This window comes from Pezoporus occidentalis, unplaced genomic scaffold (assembly GCF_034315485.1).
Source record: "Pezoporus occidentalis ecotype Australia unplaced genomic scaffold, CSIRO_AGI_Poc_V1 ctg28, whole genome shotgun sequence".
Taxonomy (NCBI): domain Eukaryota; kingdom Metazoa; phylum Chordata; class Aves; order Psittaciformes; family Psittacidae; genus Pezoporus; species Pezoporus occidentalis.
In genome coordinates this window covers 6616017-6637929 of record NW_026914718.1, presented here as the reverse complement: position 1 = coordinate 6637929, position 21913 = coordinate 6616017, and the positions used below count along the sequence as shown (strand labels likewise).

At 37.3% G+C, this 21913-nt stretch overlaps 1 protein-coding gene across 3 annotated transcripts in view; it reads right to left on the bottom strand.

The window, feature by feature from the left end:
• Positions 1 to 2998: 2998 nt before the first annotated feature.
• The window catches only part of GOLGA4 (golgin A4), a 54580-nt gene continuing 35665 nt past the window's right edge, over positions 2999 to 21913 (bottom strand). For 2 of the 3 annotated variants that reach the window (XM_062625452.1, XM_062625453.1), the window contains 10 exons: positions 17325 to 21619; positions 16468 to 16589; positions 15309 to 15439; positions 14176 to 14289; positions 12928 to 12948; positions 12653 to 12721; positions 11839 to 11914; positions 10375 to 10478; positions 6515 to 6601; positions 5761 to 5873 (listed from right to left, as the gene is read on the bottom strand). In XM_062625452.1, the coding sequence (XP_062481436.1) occupies positions 5832 to 5873; positions 6515 to 6601; positions 10375 to 10478; positions 11839 to 11914; positions 12653 to 12721; positions 12928 to 12948; positions 14176 to 14289; positions 15309 to 15439; positions 16468 to 16589; positions 17325 to 21619 (5061 nt within the window). In that variant the 3' untranslated portion in view covers positions 5761 to 5831. Of the gene's footprint in view, positions 3746 to 5760; positions 5874 to 6514; positions 6602 to 10374; positions 10479 to 11838; positions 11915 to 12652; positions 12722 to 12927; positions 12949 to 14175; positions 14290 to 15308; positions 15440 to 16467; positions 16590 to 17324; positions 21620 to 21913 lie in introns of those variants that run through there. The other variant, XM_062625451.1, reaches the window with a different exon arrangement.

The following is a 21913-nucleotide window of genomic DNA, read 5'->3' as shown; positions in this document are numbered from 1 at the left end:
GTATGAATTGCAAAACGAAACCAATCTTCTCACCATTCATCCTAGCTTTTGGAGAGTCTGGAATCCCCATTTTAGAGGGGAGAAAATGAATGTTAGTATAGCTCACAGAAAAAGGGACTATAAATGGCAGAACTGGAAGTTCAATGGATTTGTAGATCAGAATGTTTTTATAAGAAGTTTGAAATTGCGTGTTGCCAATAAAAAACAGTCTAAGCACTGAAATGGGAATAAAAAATCTGGCATTTTTAATCTAAATTAACACTGTTTAATCCTTAGGACATCAGAGGACACCTGATAAACATTAACGTTCATCTTTATAAATAGACACATTTTTTTCTATGCACATACGTATGGGTCTATCAGATGTATATCGCATGCAAGACTAGGGGCAAGGTCAACATAAGACAACCCAAGTACACTCTTACAGCAGCATCTTTTACCAGCCCAGTCTGAACGAGCTTGGGTGCCTCTAACCTTTGCTACAAAGGCAGCCAAAACTTTGATACAGCCTTTGGCTTTAGCTACGTGTGTCTAAACAAGGGCATTTTATAATCACAAGTATTTGTGGCCTGGAATATATTAGGTTATAGTCACACTGGCACTACTAGCAGTATTTCATAACACTCCAACCTAAAAACCCTACTTGAAGTGAAGCTCTCACTAACGTGTTTTCACTCTAACTCATTTCCTTTATTTAAACGCTAAAGCAATGCCTTATTTACATATTCTCTTAGAAAAATAAACCTAGAAGCAGTTAAAACTTCAGTCTGACAAAACTCTTGTGCTTAACACACTTCCCCATTATGTGATTGCTTACAGCTTATATAGAGAAGGAAAAAAAACAACCTACTTTCAAAATTGAAAGTTTGGGCACTGTTTGTCTGATTTTAGTTAAAAAAAGAAACCAAAGGATAAGTCTATAATCTCCTTTGTGTACTTTAATCAGGTTACTTAAGGGAAAAAATATTATTTATTCCATCCAATGTTGTATGAATATAATACAGACTGTTTCAGTTGGCTCCACTGCACTTCAGTCATGCTTGACAAAGTACAGTCCATAACAAGTGTCTATCATGGAAAGGGAAAAGAACAAACTCAGAAAACGTGAAAAACAGCCCTTTTGTGAGGACAAGAGAACTGAAAGTGATCATAGTGATACTCACTGTCAAAGTAACAGATCCCTGCATTTAATTTCCCGAAGCCCAAGACAACATATACCTTACATGGAAACCTGAAACTCAAAGCTATAATTTAGGTTGCTGTAATGATAGTGATAGCAAAATCCTACAAATCCTAAGCCAGCTATGAGAGGAACATATGTTTTTCAGGGCCAGAAGTATCCAAGTGGAGTCTGGTCCAAGCTGCTGCTGTGTCAGGCAGTGCACTGGAGGATGTTGCTCTGCTACCCAACAGAAGCATAGAGGAGATCTTCTAACTGAAAACACTACAAAGAATATTGGGGGTTTTAAACCCAGTTTAATACATTTGATGTCTGGTAAAAGGGAAAAGCTCACACCACTTCCCCTAAAAGACTGAGAACCTACAAATAATCAAAGCAGCATAAAAATTTCTAGCATTAAACAAAAAGTATTATGACTGAATTTATATCATAAAACTATTGAGCACCTCTGCTCTGGAGACAGGCTGAGAGAGCTGGGCTGGTTCAGCCTGGAGAAGAGAAGGCTCCCAAAACCAAACCAACAGAAACCCAAACCAAACAAAGCCCCAACTGTATCAAACCTCCTACATGTCATTGGCTTGTACTTATTTTCTGGAGTCATGTACAAATATTAGGCTTTTACTGTGCTCTGGCCTGAGGATAAGCCAACTAAATGGAACATGGAAAACCACTGGATATAGCAAGAGAAATCACAGAATCATAAAATAGTTAGGGTTGGAAAGGATCATCTAGTTCAACCCCCCTGCCATGGGCAGGGACAGCTCACACAAAATCATACTACCCAATGCTTCGTCCAACCTGGCCTTGAATGGCTGAACTTGACTGATAACATGGGGGAATTATGCAAGAAAAGGCTGAACTTCATCATCAGAGGCAAGTAGTAGGGATACAGCCTTGAAATGCCAACAATGCCAAAGTAATGGCAACCCAACTGCCACATGAAGCTGAGATTATCTAGATAATGTATGAGAAACTATGTATGGAACTAGATGATCTTAAGGTCCTTTCCAACCCTAACTATTCTATGAGTCTATAATTGAAATACAACATTTTGAGTAGTGCCGTTGACAGCTGGAACAGAACAACGAATTGCATCTGTCAGTTTGGACCACAGCACACCAGCCAAACCTGTTTCTGCTGTGAGGAGAATCCACTGTTATCCTTGGCTAACAGGAGAGCACCCAGGGGAACAGACAGACCATCCCCGTAGCAGGATACATGTTCCAGGCCTGACAGAACCAGCAAGTGACCATTGCTTCCTAGCAGTCTTTAGAAGTGTCTTTCAAATGGGTTGTGTATTTAGAAGGCCTGCTTATGTTCAGATTAGCTATTTAGAGGACTGCTTTTCCTATAAACACTTGTTAACAGCTGTATTCACAGAGAACCTTGAATCATCTTGACAAGCTAGCATACACAGTACAGATGACAGTTATTGATACAGAAAGTATCAAAGTAGCTGGAGAACAAGTTCAATTTATCCACACTTGCATATTTTGCTTCAGAAGATCAGAACCTACATGCCAAAATGACCAGAGAGGCATTATTTAAAAGAACAAAAATACATGATCTTAAACTTCTACAAAGTAAAATTCCCTGTTGTTTATATTCCTATGCCAGCTCTTCAGCTCAGCACGTCTGTTTCACAGGTTGTGAACCCTGAAAACCTGAAGGTCTCCATTGACCGCTCACGCCTCAAGGTACTCGAATAGCTCTTCTCACTTCAGCCTGGAATTCATCCTTTCAGCTAAGGATGGCTGAAGCAGGAATAAGAATTGGTGCATCCTTTCAAAAGAAAATCATACTAAAGAGGTTCCAAAATTATACAGTAAATAAATTTTATTCCATCTCAGCTCTTGTCAGATTAGTGCTGTCAACAGTCACAGATCAGCATATGATACAGTTATGTATTAACTATTTACAATTTACAGGAACATACTTTTTTTCTCCAGAAAATATAAGTACAAAAGCTAGGAGTAAACAAATGAGGTACTGCAAGTTGGATTTATTGTAGGCAAAAGCATATAGAAGTGATCCTTAGCTAACAATCATAAGATCAAATTGGGAGAGAGTAGTCATCAAGTGTGCCTAGTTCATCAGGAAAATCACCTCAACCACTACCTATCCAAAATGTATTGCACAGTTCATTCAAAAATTAAAAAAATAAATAGAAGAAACAAACCATTTATTTCAACTCTTAAAAAACACCCAGTAAAGCCTGTATAGAGATACAGTAGTGGGCAGCTCCTTCCTAGGATAAAGTCTTTTCTCTCCTTTAAAAAAATAACTTTTAACACAAAATAGAAGACAGTGTTTAATAGAAGAGAAAAAAAGAGTCATCACCAGATAACCCCTGATTAGCCTTTCTCTTCAAGGCAGTTTTAACCATATTCATGGTCCAAAGGTGGTGCTGAGTTTTGGTTCTTGCTATTCCACTTGTGACCTTGAATAACAGCTTTTCTTCTTGTCCCTTCTCAAGGGATGATAACAGAGATATGAACATATTTCTAAGCAGCAGTGTCATGAGAGAGTCTCATCACAACTTCTTCAATATGGTCGTCGCCATGACTAGAAGAACGGAAAGTTAAAACAAGTGTTACATTATTGAGAGCAACTTAGAAGCACTTAATACTAAAATAATAATGACATTGTTTATTGATAGGAATAGGAGATGGAAGTACTTCAGGTAAGTCAAACTGCCAGATTAACTGATTTCAAGTAATTCCATTCCAGTAGCTGCAAAACAGTTGAGAAACTGTGATGAAACCAAAACAACCCGCAGCAAAACACTCAAGAATCTCACTGGAAACAGTCTACCACATCGCTGCAACTTACTCCAATCCAAGCTGTCCTGTCTGCATAAGGGCTATCATCAAAATGATGAAATAAAATTCAGGGGCCAGCAAAAAGGCCTCTCTATTAGGAAAAGAATGATTGCTTTCATAATGAAGTCAGTATCACCTTAACCTCTAAGTTTTATACATGCAAGAATATCATCCCATTTGCTGGCCATCTACTGACATAAGACAAAAATACTTGAGATAAAGTAATAAACTACAATACAATTATGAGGTCTGCAGTTTCAATACACATCAGTATTAACAGATAACTGCTGACATTGAGGTCTGTGATATACTTCAAATATGGCTGAGAATGCCTCAACTTTTTATATACCAGTATTATGAACAGCACGATGAGAATTAAAGTTTCAAACATGCTTTCTGCAACAGTGCTGTAAATAGCTTCATCCTATCATTACCAACAATTCAATTATGTTCAGTAGAGGGCTAGAAAAAACACTTGATTTTGTCAAGAAGTTATCAAGTCCAGGAGGAGGCAGACAGTCAGAACTCTATAGCAATTAAAGTGCAATAAAGTGCATTTGCTATCAGATTGAAAGCTTTAAAAGAATGCAAACTGAAGTGGAAACCATGACTGTCTGCTAAGATGAATAGATTTTTCCCTTTCAAAAAGATATTTTGTACTGAAGGCTCTATTTGCATGACCGCAATGGAGGGATATAGCCTGTCAACTGCATTGTGGTAACTGGCATGGAAACAGGCAGAGTTAATCCACTTTGCTCCGCTGCAGTCCAAGCTCTGTGTTTCAGCTGACAGATAGTGATAGCTTTACATGCACTGAATCAATCCCTGGCAACTGTGCAAAGCTTTCCTGTTGCAAAGGAGGGAAAAGAAAGTTGGGCTGACTGTATGGAATCCATCTGAAAAGTTTATTATTAAATTATTATTAAATTATTATTTCTGCAGTGCAGAAAGTTTTACCTGTGTACTTCCATTTCCTCTCCACTCCTCTCTCAACTGCTAATGCTCTGTGATTTTTTGGCTTGGCTAGTTTGATACAACCTGCATTTTAGGCCTAAATCAGCTGTTGTTTTCCTGTAACATTACAATCAGCTTAATAAAACCTGAAGAAATGCACAATAAACTGAGAGCATAAAGCTCCCCAAATTGTGCTCCCTAATCTCTCTGCTCTAGCTTCTCTTGATACTAAGCCAAAGCTCCAATTCAGAAAGGTACTGATGTTTAAATGAAATCACACAGGAATTCCTCCAGAGAGCGTATTTCATCACTCTTTAAAATAAGTGATACATTGTCATGTCTGTAAGATATAATAATTCATTTCAAGCAGTACAGTGTATGTTTCCCATAAATCTGACTTACTTGCCTATCCAAAAAAGGAGTTCAGAAAGTGAATAAAGACAAAACAAAGCCAAGTGCAATAAAATTCAATATTACATATTAATTGATTTAAAATCTGATTTTTCTTCTACAACTGAGATTTCTGTAGCTCAATCAGCATTTGAAGTTACGCTTATAACTCAGATTAGTTTTGAATCAATATTTACCATTTTCAAACTTGGTTTCATAAAGCAAAACGTGATTAAGAGTGGAACAAAGTTTATCATACGCATACAGAACAGAGAGTTTGATTTTTTTAAACAAAAGCAGGCATGAAACAAAAGCAGAAGAATGAGTCATCTCATGCTACAGGTTTCATCTTTAACTAAAACAAGTATGTATTAATTAGGCTTCACTCACCCACATGCTAACTAAGCACAGACTGATGGGATTTTCAGAAGATACCACTGCGAGGTGAGGCAAACTACAAAGCCAGGAAGAAAACAGCTTATTGACTACTTTGTTAATAGTGTAGATAAGAAGTCTGTGGACATCTGCTGCTTAGGATGAGATTGCTGCAGTTAGATCACAATAACCACGCAGTAAAAGCTAGATCAGGTAAGGAGACACATTGAGCTAACGTATGTTTATTGACCTAGGAGTTTGTTAGTTTTCAGAAACCTGTTAATTATATGCCCACTAAGAGGGCAAATAATTACTCACAGATACTTAGTACTACACACACTTACTGTTTTCCAGTAATACATTTAACTAGCAATTAGATATTAAAATAGTTTATACACAAAACATCTGTAAGCAAAGATACAGAAACAACCAAGCTTTATGTAAGCACATGTAAGTTGTAGTTCAGAACACTTCTGCTCATGAGATATAAATACTGGATATTTGCAAATACCAATATTAAGTGTATTTGTTCTGTTGTACCCACAGCTATCAGAAACATAGTTTAACCAATTATGAGAAATACTAGTTAAGAAAAATACGCTTTTTCCTCACTTTTACTATAAACTCAAACCTACAGCTGTAATTTGACATCCACTGAGGAAGAGGGAAGGAGAGAGAAAAGGAGTTCTCCTGAATGAGGACACAGGGAAAAGGAGACTTAAAAGAAAGTTTCTAATTCCTTATTCTTGCCACTTAATCTCTTGCATAAACTTGGTTTCCGTCTATAACTTACCAATGGCCGAGCATCTTCTCGTTCTAGGATCTTCTGAGTCTGATCTGCTGGGAACTTCAGCACTGTTGTTATAACCTTGGCCATTGTCTAAAAACAAATAGGTCATCTATAAGCAATTTCACATGCATTACAATGCTTTGTGATATTTTAAAATGCATTTCATTTAAGAATACTGAATTCTATTTTGAGTAATGTCAGTGGAAAACATGGTGAAATGAGTAAGATATAACATATTCTGCATTTGTGTATGCATGACATGTTAACTATGTGAAAACAGTGAAAAGTCTTTCACTTGTCACAAACTCCAGCCACTGTAAGAGGTAAACTCTGGTATCTAAGCTCAAATAATATAGTGCATTAATAAGACAGTGTACTGATACAAATACTGCTCCTACCACATTTGTTCTTACTGTGGCCTTTCTGAAAAGCACATTTCAGGTGAGCGGCACCCAGGAGAGTCCTTATGGATTCAGCTACAATCACATCACCCAAATATTTTGTAAAGAAATGAAACCCTGAGAAAGCAGATTCAAATGTCACATGTGGATTGAACTCCAGTTGAGTGAATATTTTTTGAGTATACAGTGAGTATACAGTAGCCCCTTACTTAAATAGCAAACCATTTAGACATCCTCAGTCAGAAGATGCGAGAACAACAAAGCTCTGGTGCAAAGGAGACAACAATTATTTCCATTTTATAAACAGATGAGTGGAAAACTCCAAAAGGCACAAAACAAAGTCCAGGTGACTTCTTTCAATAAAGGTCAATAAGAGCGGGAGTGCAGCTCAAGCAGAAGGTGACTGATACAGAAACAGTAACTGCTGCTCTTGAGGAATGTGGATGAGATAAGATTGTTACTTTCAATGTCTACTGTTTATTACCAGTCTCACGTGTGGAATGAAAAAGGAGGCTGAAGCAACAAAGCAGTTGCAGGACAAGAATTACTGCAGCTAGAAGTGACAGGTAAAGCTCTAATTTGCAGCAACTGTTTTAGTATATAACTTAACTACTGATGTAAATCAAAGGAAAGCAAAACAAACAGGGCCCAGTTGAGCACTTTCAGCTAAAAAGGCTCAATATTAACACATTAATAGTTCCTGTAATTAAGAAGTAAGTGCTTCTACTGAAATTCCCAGATACACAAAGGAATGTGCTCAACATCACAAACTAACATCACACTTTTCTGATTTCTTTTGCCAAAATCCTCATCAGTTATTTAGGACTAAAAGCTAAGCAAGCACCGAGCTTGCAATCTATTCAAACTCATTGTAACAGTGCTATCAAGAAAGCCCTCTCAACAATATTCTACAGGACCAATGGCATGCAAATTTTAAAGAAAAATCTACAAACATTTCAAATACTCCATGAAAGCAGAGATATTTATGTGCCAACTTAAATGTGGGCTAAAACCTTCTTTTCTGAAAACATCCATTTTGTATTTTATCACTAGCAATGACTTGAAATTCTCCAGATTTCTGATGCCACAAGGGACATTTTGAAGCAGAATTATTCAACATTACTCACAGTTGCATAATTAGAAAACAAAGTTAGAAGGATTGCAGAACTTAGGATAGTATGTTAAATATAGGCTCACCTTATCGCTCTAACACCCTATTCTACTGTAAACCCCCTAATAACTCTTAGCATATGAGCACACACACACAAGTTCCTGAGTGCCTGTAATGACCTATAGAAAGACCATCAGCTTCCCCATCCACAACAGCTATTTCTGCTGTAAGAAATGAGTTTGCATTCCCATTTCTTTCTATGAGGCTGATAAATGTCATCTCTGAAAATAGTATTTTACAGTGATACCGATCAGTCCCTTCAATGATTCAAGAACTGCTGGTCAAAGGCAGAACCTTCATTATCAAAGTTTTACCCTTTGTTTTATACCCCTTGCTCTTCTGCAATGTGCTAGAGCATGTCGTGGTACCAGAAAAAGATCTGCATATAAAGATGCATTCCATTACATTCTTCCACTCTTGTAGTTGATATGAACATACACATCTGTTACAGGCAAACAAAACTCAGTTTGATTTTCTGGCTTCAGAACAGACTCCAAACAAGTAGAATGTAGGACTTCTGCAAGACTTAAGGCGTAGTGTGCACTACAGCTGGACTGGACAACTGTACACATGTCAGTAGACATTCAAATTTAAAAACTCCCATCATTCTCCCTTACCTTTCTACATCTAAATACCCAAAGGAAAAAAAAATGTAGTGCTTTGAAAACTATTTCTGTGGGCTGTTTCTTTAAATACTCTTCCCTTTTCAATATCAACATTCAAACAATGCCTTCTCAAGTTATTGTAGGAACCAGATGTCTATCTTTTCTGATTTTCATCTTTTATTTGGGAGCCAGCATGCAGGCAATGTTGTAATGGCATCTTCTGATTTAAATACAATATAATCTCCAGGAAATACATACACATAAATGCATACATACATGCATGAATGTATTACAGATACTTGTTCATATAGCTTTTAATCAAAACGAAAGAAAGGTAAGAGAGAGACAAAGTCAATTTACTTTAGCACTAATTGTTGCTGCTATTGAAGAAATCAAGTGTGAATTTTAGAACATCACCATTAAAAAGAAGGAAAAACCTCATGATTTGTCATCCAAAGTTTTGAGACATGTATAATAATGTTTTGAAGATCAGCAAGAAAGAGCCTTAATGAGTGCAAAAGAGGTTTCAAATCAGGTTTTCTGGAATGCAAATGTGCTACATGCACCAGCTATCAGCAACAGGCATCAGCAGCTGTCTCAAGGTTTGTTTGAAGCCGAAACATTGCTGCCATTTTTAGTATTTGTGCTTGTCTAAGTCCCTCACAATTCAGAATCATAAAATCCAGTAATAGACATTTTTTTCTTTCATGATTTCAGTTGTTTGTTATTAGAGAGCCATCCAATGAGCCACAGGCTTGTGAGCAGAAGGCAATGTGATTCTGGGGCATTTGGATCAGGGATTTGTATTTTTAATAAAAAAGGAATCCATATCAAAGTGAAAAATCGGATAAAAAGAGAAAGGAATCCCTCCCGTAAGGAGAAGATGTCCTGCACAGACCAAGTTTTATTCTGTGCAGAGCACAAAGAGAACAGAGCTACTTAACATAGAAAACCTACATAAAACCTTTCTGCTTAATAGCAGTCTCAGTTGAAAGCAGGGCAACAAAGAACGGAAGAACTCTAGGGAGTAGAGAAAAGAAAACAAACAACCCAACAACAACCCCCAACAAAACAAACAGAAAGCCAATCATCCGTATAGCATTTATCATCCAAGAAAAATGTTTGTGTTATGAAATACCTCTTTTGAACCTGGTCAATCTCTAAGCATCAGTATTGTTACAAGCTAGTAAAATTCCAACAATTTCACAAGATTGCAGCATATCACAAGAAGCCTACTGTGCAGTTTTTCAGTACTGTTAAGAGTAAATTAGTACTATCTAGAGAAGGTATAGAGATTTGGATAGCCTATAAAGCATCTTTAAGCAACAATTAAAGATGTATTTCACCATCTTCAGAGCTACTAACAAACTTACTTAATCCAACTGTTACTTACTATGTTTGTGTCCAGATGACACCAAAAGAGCACTTTTGCTAACACTGTGCATACCAGCTTTCACAATACGTTAAACTTGACTGACAACAGCCCTTTTGCTAATAAAACCATACATAAAGGGTTTTGTCTTCATAAGTACACTGGTGAGAGATGTGACAACCCTCCTATCAAATCCCGCATCGCTAATAAACAGCATGTAATGAACCACAAACACATGGTGCTTCAAACCTATACAAGGATGTTAAACTGTATTCTAACCTAAATCACATGTCACTATATACAACTTTGCATACCTTTGTCTCTCGACCCATCATATATTCGAAGAGCACTTTCCTCAAGTATTCAAACTCAGTAGGCTCCCCAAAGAGGGAAACATCAGTATGGTGAAGGCTTCCATCTGTATAAACAAAAATAAGAGAATATTTATAGCGAGTCATTCGTATGAATCTAAGTTTCACCAGTGGCATGAAACTGAACAAGAACAAATGCCAGATTCTGCAGCTGGGATGGAGTAACACTGGTTGCAATTCTGAACTGCGAGGAGTGGCTGGAAAGCAGCCCTGCAGAAAGGGGTCTGGGAGTGCTGGTTGGCTCAGCAGGAGGCTCAGCAGGAGTCAGCAGTGTGTGCTCTGGCAGTCAGAGCGCAAACCACATCCTGCGGTGCATCACAGACAGCATGACCAGCCAGTCAAAAGAGGTGATCATCCCACTGTATTTAGCACTAGTGCAGCCTCACCTCCAGTACTGCATGCAGTTCTAGTCCCCACAATTTAAAAAGGATGTGAAGGTCCTTGAATGCATCCCAAGGCAGGCACCAAAACTGGTGATGGGGCTGTCCTATGAGGAGTGGCTGAGGACACTGGATTTGTCTGGGGAGGAGGAGGCTGAGGGACAACCTCATTGCTCCCTACAGCTTCCTGAGGAGCAGAAGTGGAGAAGCTGTTGCTGAACTCTTTGCCCTGGTGCCAAGATGTGTGGGAAGGGGTCAAAGCTAAATCTGTCAGGGGAGGTTTGCACCTGACATGAGGAAACATTTAAAAGAAAGATGGTCTGACCCTAGAAGAGGATTCCTGGAGAGGTGCTTGACCAACCAGCTAAAGGGTTGCAAATCTTTTGAAGGTGATCCACTACCCATGGATATTTTTTTGCTCCTTGTACTCATTTTTAGAAATGCCTGAGCTGTCTCCCATGGAAAAACATGCTAAATCAGAACAGTCTAAGAACAACAGTACTCCATCAGAGAGAAAGTCAATCTGGCCCAAAGCTCTTGTCCCATAGAGGCCAAACATCAATGTCTAAAGGAGAGCATATGAGCAGTGCAAGTATACTTCTGCCAGTGTCCTGGGGTTGCGTATAGGCCTCAATGGTTGGGACTGGCCCCCTATGGGACCTCCAACCCCACCAAGTCCTGTCAAGGGACATGTGTATTTAATTAGCCAAGACAAATGGGTAATTCCTCCTCAGCCACTTTTGAGCACCACAGCCTATACCACTCACCCTGGGGATACAGAAAGCTTAAGAACTCTGATACAGAGCTCTTTTAACTGTATGTCATAAAACCAAATACCAAACAAAATGATGTGTGATTTGCTCATCTGAAATCACACACCAGCTGTATTATAACAGACAAGACAAAACAAGGCTGTCATAAAAATATCATAGGAGTATTTTAAGGAGACTGGCATTTTCACAAATTGTCATAGCAAAGCATATCTTTCAAACAAACAACTTACTTGTGATGAGAACTCTCTACTTACCTCTGTATGGTGTTCCAACTGACGTGACATACATATTCTTCTCATAATTTCTCAACCTGTCTTCTAGTACATTAATCTAAACAGAGAATGGTTAAAATGATAAAAGGCGTTCACAAGGAGCTAGAATAAGCATAACTGAAATAATTCGCAGCTAAACATCATCTCTTTTATGAAAGCAAAATACATTTGCTTTTTAAGGAAGGAAAACATTAAAAAACTGTTATTAAAAACTCCTAAACTATTTAAGGAAATGTGTGTACATGTATATATATACGTAAGAATATACAAAATGTTATGCATATATATGCATTTATATACATACACATAAAACATATATACATATATCCACACATATAAACATACACAAAGAAAACATGACAAAAAAAGGTACTTATCAAAAAGATTTAGTTTAGAAAAAGAGAAGATCCGTAATTCCTTACAATCATGGAACCCACTAGGTTGGAAAAGACCTTTAAAATCATCAAGTCTAACCGTTACCCAGCACTGTCAAGTCCAACACTAAACTGTGTCACTAATTTCATGAAGTGCAGTGCTCCATTCTTTACTGTGCATATGTTCTGCAAACTTGTATTATCACAAGCATGTAATGTTTTCATTCTCAGGGGACAAAGTACTTTGAAAAGTGCACAGATCTCCTGAGAGCAAGTACGAGTCAAAACCATTTTACGTGCATATTGCTTACATAGTACCTGCATGGAGATGTGCTACATGATCACCTGAACAAACCTTTTATTGCTGCAAACACAAAGCATCAAAGAAGAATATTTTTCACTTGTTCAAACAGCACCCTTACCTGCTCTTTGAACTCCTGCTCCTTCAGTTTTGAATCATTGACTAAGGTGGTTTTCTGTGCAAGCTGGGCCTGAAAGAACAGACATACGGAAATCAGCAAGAAACTGATGAAGATACATCTTGGGTACTTTTTCAATAAACGTTTTTCTCCTTTTAACACACACACACACACACACACACACACACACACACACATTTATAAGCAGTATTTCTGCTTTCAAACTGCTGTGACACAGAATTATCTAGGGAGCAAAGTCAATACAATTTAAGACATACCTGAAGCTCTGTTATTGTGACCTAGAAAACAACAAAAAAATTTAGATTAAAATGTATGAAAAATACTGAGTGCATCAAGCACTGGACATGAGTGAAATAAAAAGAAAGAAATATCAATCACCAGGTTCTGATACAATATGTCACTTGAGAATGATAAAAATTGAAGTGACCAAATCACACATATAAAGATAACTAGTCCCATAAATCAAGTTTAACTTATCGATATTGACAGTATATAAAGCTCATATTTAAATTCTCTCATTTGATTGTGTAAGACAATTATCATAAATATAACTTCAAGAACTTCGTATTTCCAAATCTTTACAAAAAACATACTGGAGATGAATGATAACTGAATGAGTGTGAAGCACATGCCACAAAACCCTACCTACTATCAACGCTATTCACAATATTGTATCTTTTTCCTTAGCTCTCCACGTTGCATTTGGAAATGTGAACATTTATCTGAAAACAGCTTCAGCTTAAGAGCTTCATGAACTCCGTATCTTGCAAAGACAGCAATGTTTATGAAGCACAGAAACAATTCTATGCTGAAACTTTAATCTTTCAATGTTGCAACTCTAACGAAAATAATGCTTCAGTAGTCATGGCTATAACCCAAAGCTGTAATTTTGCACTGTAAGTCTGTAGTGTCCAATAAGCATACTAATATTCCCATTGCTGCATGTTGTCAAAATGAAAAATTTTGAAGTAAGATTAATATGAATTCTTATCAATGACTCAACACCTCAGATACTTTCCCTCCTCTCAGTATAACAATAACTAGCATCATTTCCATCAAAGAATTCCTCAAACTAACATGTGGTTTCAGAAAGACAAAGGCATGCACTTGGCCTTCTTTCAATGAAGGCCCCTCTGTCCATAATTGATATATTAAAGGCACTATTTCAGAGTCTTGTTGAATTTGAATTTAAAAAAATTACTCTAAAAATGACCCAATGTGGTTTCCTTTCCTTCTAAGGATCTTCCAGTAAAATCATCATAAAACACACATGTAGAGGGCAACAAAACCCCACCTTAATAATCTCGACATAACTGGGCTTTTTAACATGCCATAACAACACTGCAAGTTCCTAAGAGATTCACTTTTGAAGTTAACATTAAACCAATATAAATATGTGGAAAAGTGAAGGCTAGATAGATAAATTAAATCCAATTAAGAGCAAACTACAGAATTTTATAAACATTTCACATCTAAAGATATAAAAATGAATAGTGCCAGCTCACTTTTTCATTGCTCCAATGTTCCTCTTCTGCCATCCTTTCTTTGTGTTCCTTTTGCAAGTCTTCTAGCTGTGCCTGCAACTCATGGACTTTTGCTGTCATCTCTTCTTCACGAGCCTTCAAAATACAGGAAAAGAAAATCGTTTACACAATGAATCATCTAACCACTCCAATCCTTAACTGCGGGGGACAGAAAGCACTCAAAAAAGGGGCTATGCTATACCCAGAAAGAATATGCTTGAAATTCTGGATATAGTCTAATTACACTACAGGACTACAGGAAAGATAAAGAAACAAACATAGGATCTTAACAGGATTTTACCTTTGACAATTAAGATTAAATAGTTAAGATTACACTTAGTTTTTTTGAATATTACAAAAAAAGAGCTATTTCTACCTGGCACTGAACCAGCATTTGAGTATCAGCCAGCAAGTGTATTACTAGAGAGACTGTGCTTGCTTGTATGACCTTCATGAAAGGAATACATGATGATGCAGAGTTACTTCCTATACTCTGAACATGACAAGGACTCACAAAGATGTTCCTAAAGCAGTTTCAAGCACGGTTTCGGAAACAACTTCCTATTCACAAGTGTGGAGGAGGAAAGAAGCAGTGGCAAGAACAGTAGGAAAGAAATTAACTTTTCCTATATGTTTTATGACAGTGTAAAGAGTACATTTATAGGAGAAAAATATGATGACATAAATCCTAGCAAGTCAATCCACCTATGTGGCACTTGGCAAAACCTAGTATATTTTAGGACAGTCTCCCCTCTAGCCTTTTCTGTGAGAAAACATGTTAGGATGCTTATAAAACAGCATTCTAATTCAAAGTGCATGTCTCCACTGCTGAACCAAACTCAAACTCTAGTTTCCTGCTCAAGGACATAAGGACGTAACCACATAATTTTTACTGAATTATCAGAACTGGGACTTATGTTCATAAACTTTCATGTTCATAAAACACAGAAGCAAACATCTGAATTGCAAGCTAGGTCACCACATGTATCACATGTAATTCAAGAGGTAAGCTCCTTACTAGAAAGGATTACAGTTTTTCTGTCTAATTGTGCAATGAAACAAAGGGAAGAGTTATTCTGAAGTAGATGCAGTCATATCATTTTTCAGATAGATACCTCAAGGATTTCTTCATATTTTTTCACAGTCCTTTTTAGATCATCATCTTTTTCAGCAATTTTTTTATGCAACTGTGTTGTCTCTATGTGATGATTTTCTATCAATTCATTTTCTACATCCTGGGCTTTGCCTATAGAATACAAAAGGCAATACAAAAAAAAAAAGTATATTAATTTGTTAAATCATGTCACAACAGTATTAAAGAAAACTTACAAGACAACCTATAAGGAAAACCTGCCAAGCAAATTTGTTTTTCCACATTCAGCCATAATTATGCCACTTGATCCTAGTATGAAATTTGTTGCCTGTAGTTTGGTACCCAGAGCAGTTCTTTCTCTCTGATGCTGGAACTTCTCTCTAAAAGTTAACAGGACAACCAATATTTAACAACTAATTCTATTTCCTGCTCTGTCTAGAGAAGTGATTGAACCATCTGCAAATCTTCAGAAATTCCTCACTTATAGGTGTACTTCAAGTAACTGTGGTGTCAAAAGATACTTCCTGCTCACCGCAACCTCTCAGTGTGATGGCAAAAGATGACAGAGAAGAGGACCTGAAATATGCTGCACTCTGGTTCTAGCAACATGGTATAGCAATCAGACCTCATATATAACATCAGTGTTTACAGTGAATGAAGTCTGCAAGACACAGCTAAGAAAATGCAATTCTGATTCTCAGGTGGATCCAAGCTTCTCTAAAAGGCACCTTTTGGTGTCATATGTTCCACAACGGAGTGTTGAAGGTTTGTACTTCTGAAACCAAAGTAATATTATAATGAAAATTTACCAACGTGCTTTCAACTCTAAAACCTTACTCTCCTTTTTTTTCCTTTGTACATATGATAAAAAGATAGGTACCTATGGCTTTCATGGGTAACCCTTTTGCCACGACAGATGCAAACAGAGGTAGTGCTAGATCAAAGATTCATCCTGCAGGGTAAGGAAGAACAGCTACATATTCATTTTCCTAAATGTGCTACAATTAACATTTATATGTTATTTCCTCAGCAAGAGAAGTTCCTTCTCTGAGCTCTTTAGGCAGCCATAAACCATGTGCTGTCTTTATCAGAGTCCCAGATAAAGCCCTTTCCCCAAAGCACCTGAAGATTTGGTTTTCTGGCTATTCTACTGATTACAGTTATATTAGTATTCCACTTACTGATAGTCTCTTTTACTGCTGTTTCCAATTCTCTCTCTTTCTGAGCCAGCTGAGTGTTGAACTCTCTCATTAACTGCTTTATGGTGGAGTTGTGCTTTAACTCTATGTCTTCTTGTTCACATCTGTAAAAAACGTCAAAGAAATACAGTGAGGAAATAAAATGTTCAAAGAGAGTATGAGACTCGTATATAAACTACAGTTTAAGCAAGGTAGGAGATCTGGGAATTTCTCCAAAGCAATTTTAGAAAGGGATGATTTTTAATGATCTCTCTGTGGGATTCACTGAGGCTTTTTGTTCCCCTCCAATTGAATTCACCCAGAGACACAGGTGTTTCACTTAAAAAACAACCCAGAACTGAACCCTTCCAAAAAATACGGAGTTTTTGCTGAGGAAGATGAACTGAAAGTAAAGACTGTGCCATGTAAAAGCAGCATTTTTAGGGAATTCCTTCCTTGAGAAACCATTAGTGCTGAGCAGTTTAGCAAATTTTTGTGCAGTACCTATGAACAATTCTTGACATCATTTGAACATGAAGCTCTCAGTACTGAGTTTTAATAAACTTTCTTTCTTGTTTGAGGAAAATAGAACTGACCATCACCAAAAAAAAATCAAAAGCAGTATTGCTTTGCCAAAAGACAAACAGCTTTTTAAACCGATGACTCAGTGTTTTGTGTGTTCATGAAGTGCTAATTTCAAGTAGCTCTTTTCTTGGTGTTTCTCCAAGTCTATTTAGAGAAATGACAGAAAAATACCGGTTGTTATTTCAGTGTTATAAATTGAGTTTTAAAAAAGTATTCTTCAGGTTTTAGTGGTTAAAGCAGAGAAATGATAACAAGACCAGGAACAAAGAATTTACCTGATTTTCTGCTCCATTTCTTCTAAGGACTCTTTCTTCACTATTTCAAGCTCCTGCTGATGTTCTTTCCGCAGAGCACGTAAGTCTTTTTGCAGATTATTCACTTCCTTGTGTAGTTTCTGTTTCTCCCTTTCAGTCTCTTCCAGTTTAGTCTGCAAGTCCTTCTGCTGGTTCTGCATATCATCTAATACCTTCTGCAGCTCCAAACCTGACTTTGCTTTCTCTGCATCATTTTCCTCAAAAGCTTTCAGACTATCATTTCTTTCATCCAACTGCTGCTGTAAACTTTTTAGCTTTTCTTCATATCTCAAACTCACATCTTCCACCTCAATCTTATGCACTTCGTTTTCCTTCACTAGGTTATGTTCCAGCTCTTTGATCTTCTGTTCCAAAGACTGACTGACCGCCTCCTTTTCCTGCATTTTTTTCTGGAAATCTCCAACTACTTTCTCCATATCAAGACATTTCTGTTCTTTAGCTTTTAACTCTTCTCTACTGCTTGCTAAATCGCCACCACAATGAGCATACTCATCTGCTAACAATGAGTATTTCTTGGTCTGCTCCTCAAGTTCTTTCTTGAGGCTTTCCGTCCTACTCTGCTCCTCCTGATGGCTCTTCTCAATGCATTCTAGTCTTTTAAGGAGTTCTTCCTGTTTGTTTTGCAGTTCTAGGTAAGAGTCAATACTCTTTTGTTGTTCCTTTTCATACTTCTCCAACAATCCATCTTTTTCAGTTAAGTCCTTGTGTAATATGTGAATTTTCTCTTCATATGTCTGTTTGACACTCTCAAGCATGTTGTTTTTATCTTGTTCTACAGCAGCTTTTACACTCTCTACTTTTTGCAGCATTTCTTTCTCTAACGCTGTGGGATCTCTCGTTGACTTAACTGTTAATTCTAAGGACTCAATTTTGGCATCTCTCTCCTGCACTTTTTGCTCCAATTCTCTTAATTGATTTTCTTTATCCTGATTGAATTGCTGTTCTTTTTCTTCCATCTGAGATATCAATTGCCTTTTAATAGAACCAATTTTTTGCTCTGCCTTCTTTTTCAGATCTGCCAGCTTAGTGCTGTTCTCTGCATTCAGTTTCTCTTCTAATTCTTTCAGTTCTTCCTCTTTGCTTTTAAGTATTGCTGACTTCATTTGATCAAACTCCCTCTCCTTTGATTCAAATTCAGCTTTCAGCAAACCTATTTGCTTCTCAAGATGAAGCACCTTTTCTTCAGCCTCCTTAAATCTATTGTCCTTTTCAAAAGCCACCTTCTCTGCCTGCTGGAGTTGCCAAGCTATCTCTTGTTGCTCCGTGTCTTTTTGTTCATTATACTTTTCAAGTTCCTCCCTCAAGGAATCATTTTCTGAAGTCTTCTGAGCAATGTGTTCTTCTAGCTCAGCAATTCTTGCTGCTTGGTGTTTTATCTCTGCAGTTAATTCACTTTCTTGCTTTCCCCTTCTGTTTTGCTTTTGTTCCAATTCACTTCTTAAACTATCGATATTCTTGCTTTGTTTAGCTAGCTGTTCCTTCAATTTATTGAGCTCTTCATCTTTTTTATTGGCTTCAATATTGCTTAATTCAAGTTTGCTCTGCAAATCTTTAATAGTGTCATGATTTTGTGTAAACTTGGTTTGTGCTTTCGTTTTCCACTCTGACAGCTTGGCTGTGCACTGATCTACCTGGTCAAGAGCCAAGGCTTTTTCTTGACCAAGCATCTCAACTCTGGATGATAACTCCTGTACCTGGTTTAACAACTGCAACTGATCCTCTTGATGTTGCTTGCTTAACAGAGACATGGCTGCTTCCTTCTCTGTTAAACTTATAGTGCTTTCCAGTCTAACATTAAGGTCATTAATTGTTTTGTTGAGAGCAGAGATCTCAGATTCTTTTTCCTGGAGTTCCTCCCTCATTGAGGTGACAGCATTGATATTTTCAGACAACTCTTTCTTCAGCTGTGTTATGCAAGTTTCTTTTTCTGATGCTGCTTGCTGCTGATGCCCTCCCTCTTTCTGCAATTGTTCCTTTTCTGTCAAAAGTCCCTCAATGTCAGTTCTCAGGGACATAATTAAACTGTCCTTCTCTTGCAGCTGTTGCATTGACTTCTGCAATGAAGTATTTGCAGCAGAATGATGCTCTGATACTTCTCTAAGTTGAGCTTCTAGTTGAGAAATCTTATTCATTTTAATTAACACTGCTTCTTTAACTTTTGCCACTCGGCGCTCACAATCTGCAAGTTTGCATTTTACCAGGCCAATTTTTTCACTACATTTATCAATTAATTCACTGCTTTTTGTTTGTAATAAAGCTTCAGCATTCTTCCAATAAGCATCTAACTGGGCTGCAAGTTCTCCTGTCTGCCTCTTAAGCTCAGTTTCTTTTAGGTGAATTGCCTCTATCTTTTTCTCATAATTTTCATGATCTTTATACAGAGAAGACTGCATTGTTTGGAGTTTCTCTTCAAGGGTTTTCAGGGTATCAGCCAGCTCGGTAATTCTGGCTTTATCCTGTTCTTCAACTGCTTTCTGTTTATTGAGCTGTTCCTCAAGTCCTGACCGCTCTTTCAAGGACTGATTAAGATCACTCTCCAGTTTTTTCAACTGTGTTTTCAGGTCACTTTCCTTATCTGACAAAGCACTCACCTTAGACACTGACTGCCTTAGTTGTTCTTGCAATTCCTTCAGGGACTCTTCCTTTTTCACCTGTTCTTCCTTCAGTTGGGTTATTTCTGTTCTGGAGCTCTCCTCCTCAGCACTGAAGGTTGCAAGCTTCTGTTTTAGGTCTCCAACTTCCTGCTCTTTCTCTTGCAGTTCCATATCATGTTTTTCCTGGAGCTCTTCAACCTGCTGATTGAGTTTTTTTTCCCAACTCTGGGCAATTTCTTCCAGCTCCCTCCTATGAGCCTCAGTGAGAGTCTCCAGTTGCTCTTTCTGATTAGATTCCAGTTTTGACACAGCATCATTGATTCCAGCTGAGCTGGCATGTGCCATTTCCAACATTTTAGCATTGAACTCACTCTCTTTCTGACTGAACTCCAACAGCTTGTTTTCAAGCTCCTTTTTTAGTTTAGCCTCTTGTTCAGCAAGTTTATTTTTGAAAGTTTCCTGCATATCTTTGGATTTCTGTTTAATTTTCTCCATTTTATTCTCCTGACGTTTCAGTTTACTTTCATATTCTCCTTTTAAAGCACCAATTCTATTCTCTGTGGCTAACAGTTTCTGTTTAAGCTCTTCCACTTGCTTGTCCTGTAACTTCTTCATGTGTTCAATTTCATTTTCCTTCTCAGTTAGACTTCTCTTCATCTCATCAGCCTCTCTTTGTAGATCCTTCAGTTGACATTCATACTGCTGTGTTAGAGAGGTTAACTTTTGTGTGTTTTCATTGCTTTGCTCTTGCAAATTCTGCTTCAGGTCATGTACCTGAGAGATGTATGCCTCTAACTCATTCTTGACTTCATTCGACTGAGATTGATTTTTTCCTAGCTGCTCACTAAGTTGCAATTTTTCACCTTCAAGATCTGCCAGCTTCTGCTGCAGCTTTGCTAATTCCTCTTCATAAGTCTTTGCTTGCTCATTAGAAGTCCTCTGATGAGACTCTGAAAGCTCCTTTAGCCTTGCAGACACTCGAACAAGTTCAGCTTCAGATCTTTCTGCAGATTCCTTTAGTTTCTGTTCATGTGCTTTTAGTTCCTCCAGATGTCTGTCTTTCTCCTCCAATGATTGCTTGAGTTTGTTGAGTTCCTCTTTGAGTACCTTCTCAACACCTTGAATAGACATTTCATGCTCTTTTAACATCACTTCCACCTCTTCATTGTGCCGTTTCCTCTCTTCTTCCAACTTCCCTTCCAATTCTTGCTTTGCTTCACACACTTTACTATTCAATTCTGAGAGCTCTTGTTCTAAATCATGACGTATTTTTAGTGCTTCTGACAGCTCAGAAGACAGTGCTTCTAGTTCTGTTTGTTTCACATCAAGTTTTTCCAATGTCTTCTCATTCATCTCTTCTATGTGTGCACAGAAAACAGTTTCTTTCTCTTTCAAAATTGTATCTATCTCTTGTTCTTGCTTCTCTCTCATTTTTTCTATTTCAGCTACTTGTTGTTGTTTTAAGATTTGAAGCTTTTCAGTCCAAATTTTTTCCTGCTGCTGTTTCATGTTCTCCATTTCTTTCTTGTGTTTTTCAACCATTTCATTAATTTCCTTACTGTGCTGCTCTTTTTCAGACTCCATCAGAGTACTTAATTCCTCTGATTGCTTTCTGTCATCTTGAGAATACTTTGCAAGTGAGCTTTCCAGTTCAAGAATCCTCTGTTAGAGAACACAGTTTTAAAATAATATGAATATTCAAAAAGTAACACGTTGATTACATTTTTAATAATAACTCACTAGGTTCACATAACTACAAGTCACTTATTTCATTATTTTTGGTGAATGTCAACTTTTAATATAAGGCTTTCATTCAATTTTGTTCTCAACTTTGCTTCATTATGGTGAGTTAGTTATTCAGTAAAAGGTTTTTCTATTTCACTGCAGTGAAAATACATAAAATAGAAAATTGGAAAGAATTTAACTCCTTCCAATAAATAATTCACATTATATTTA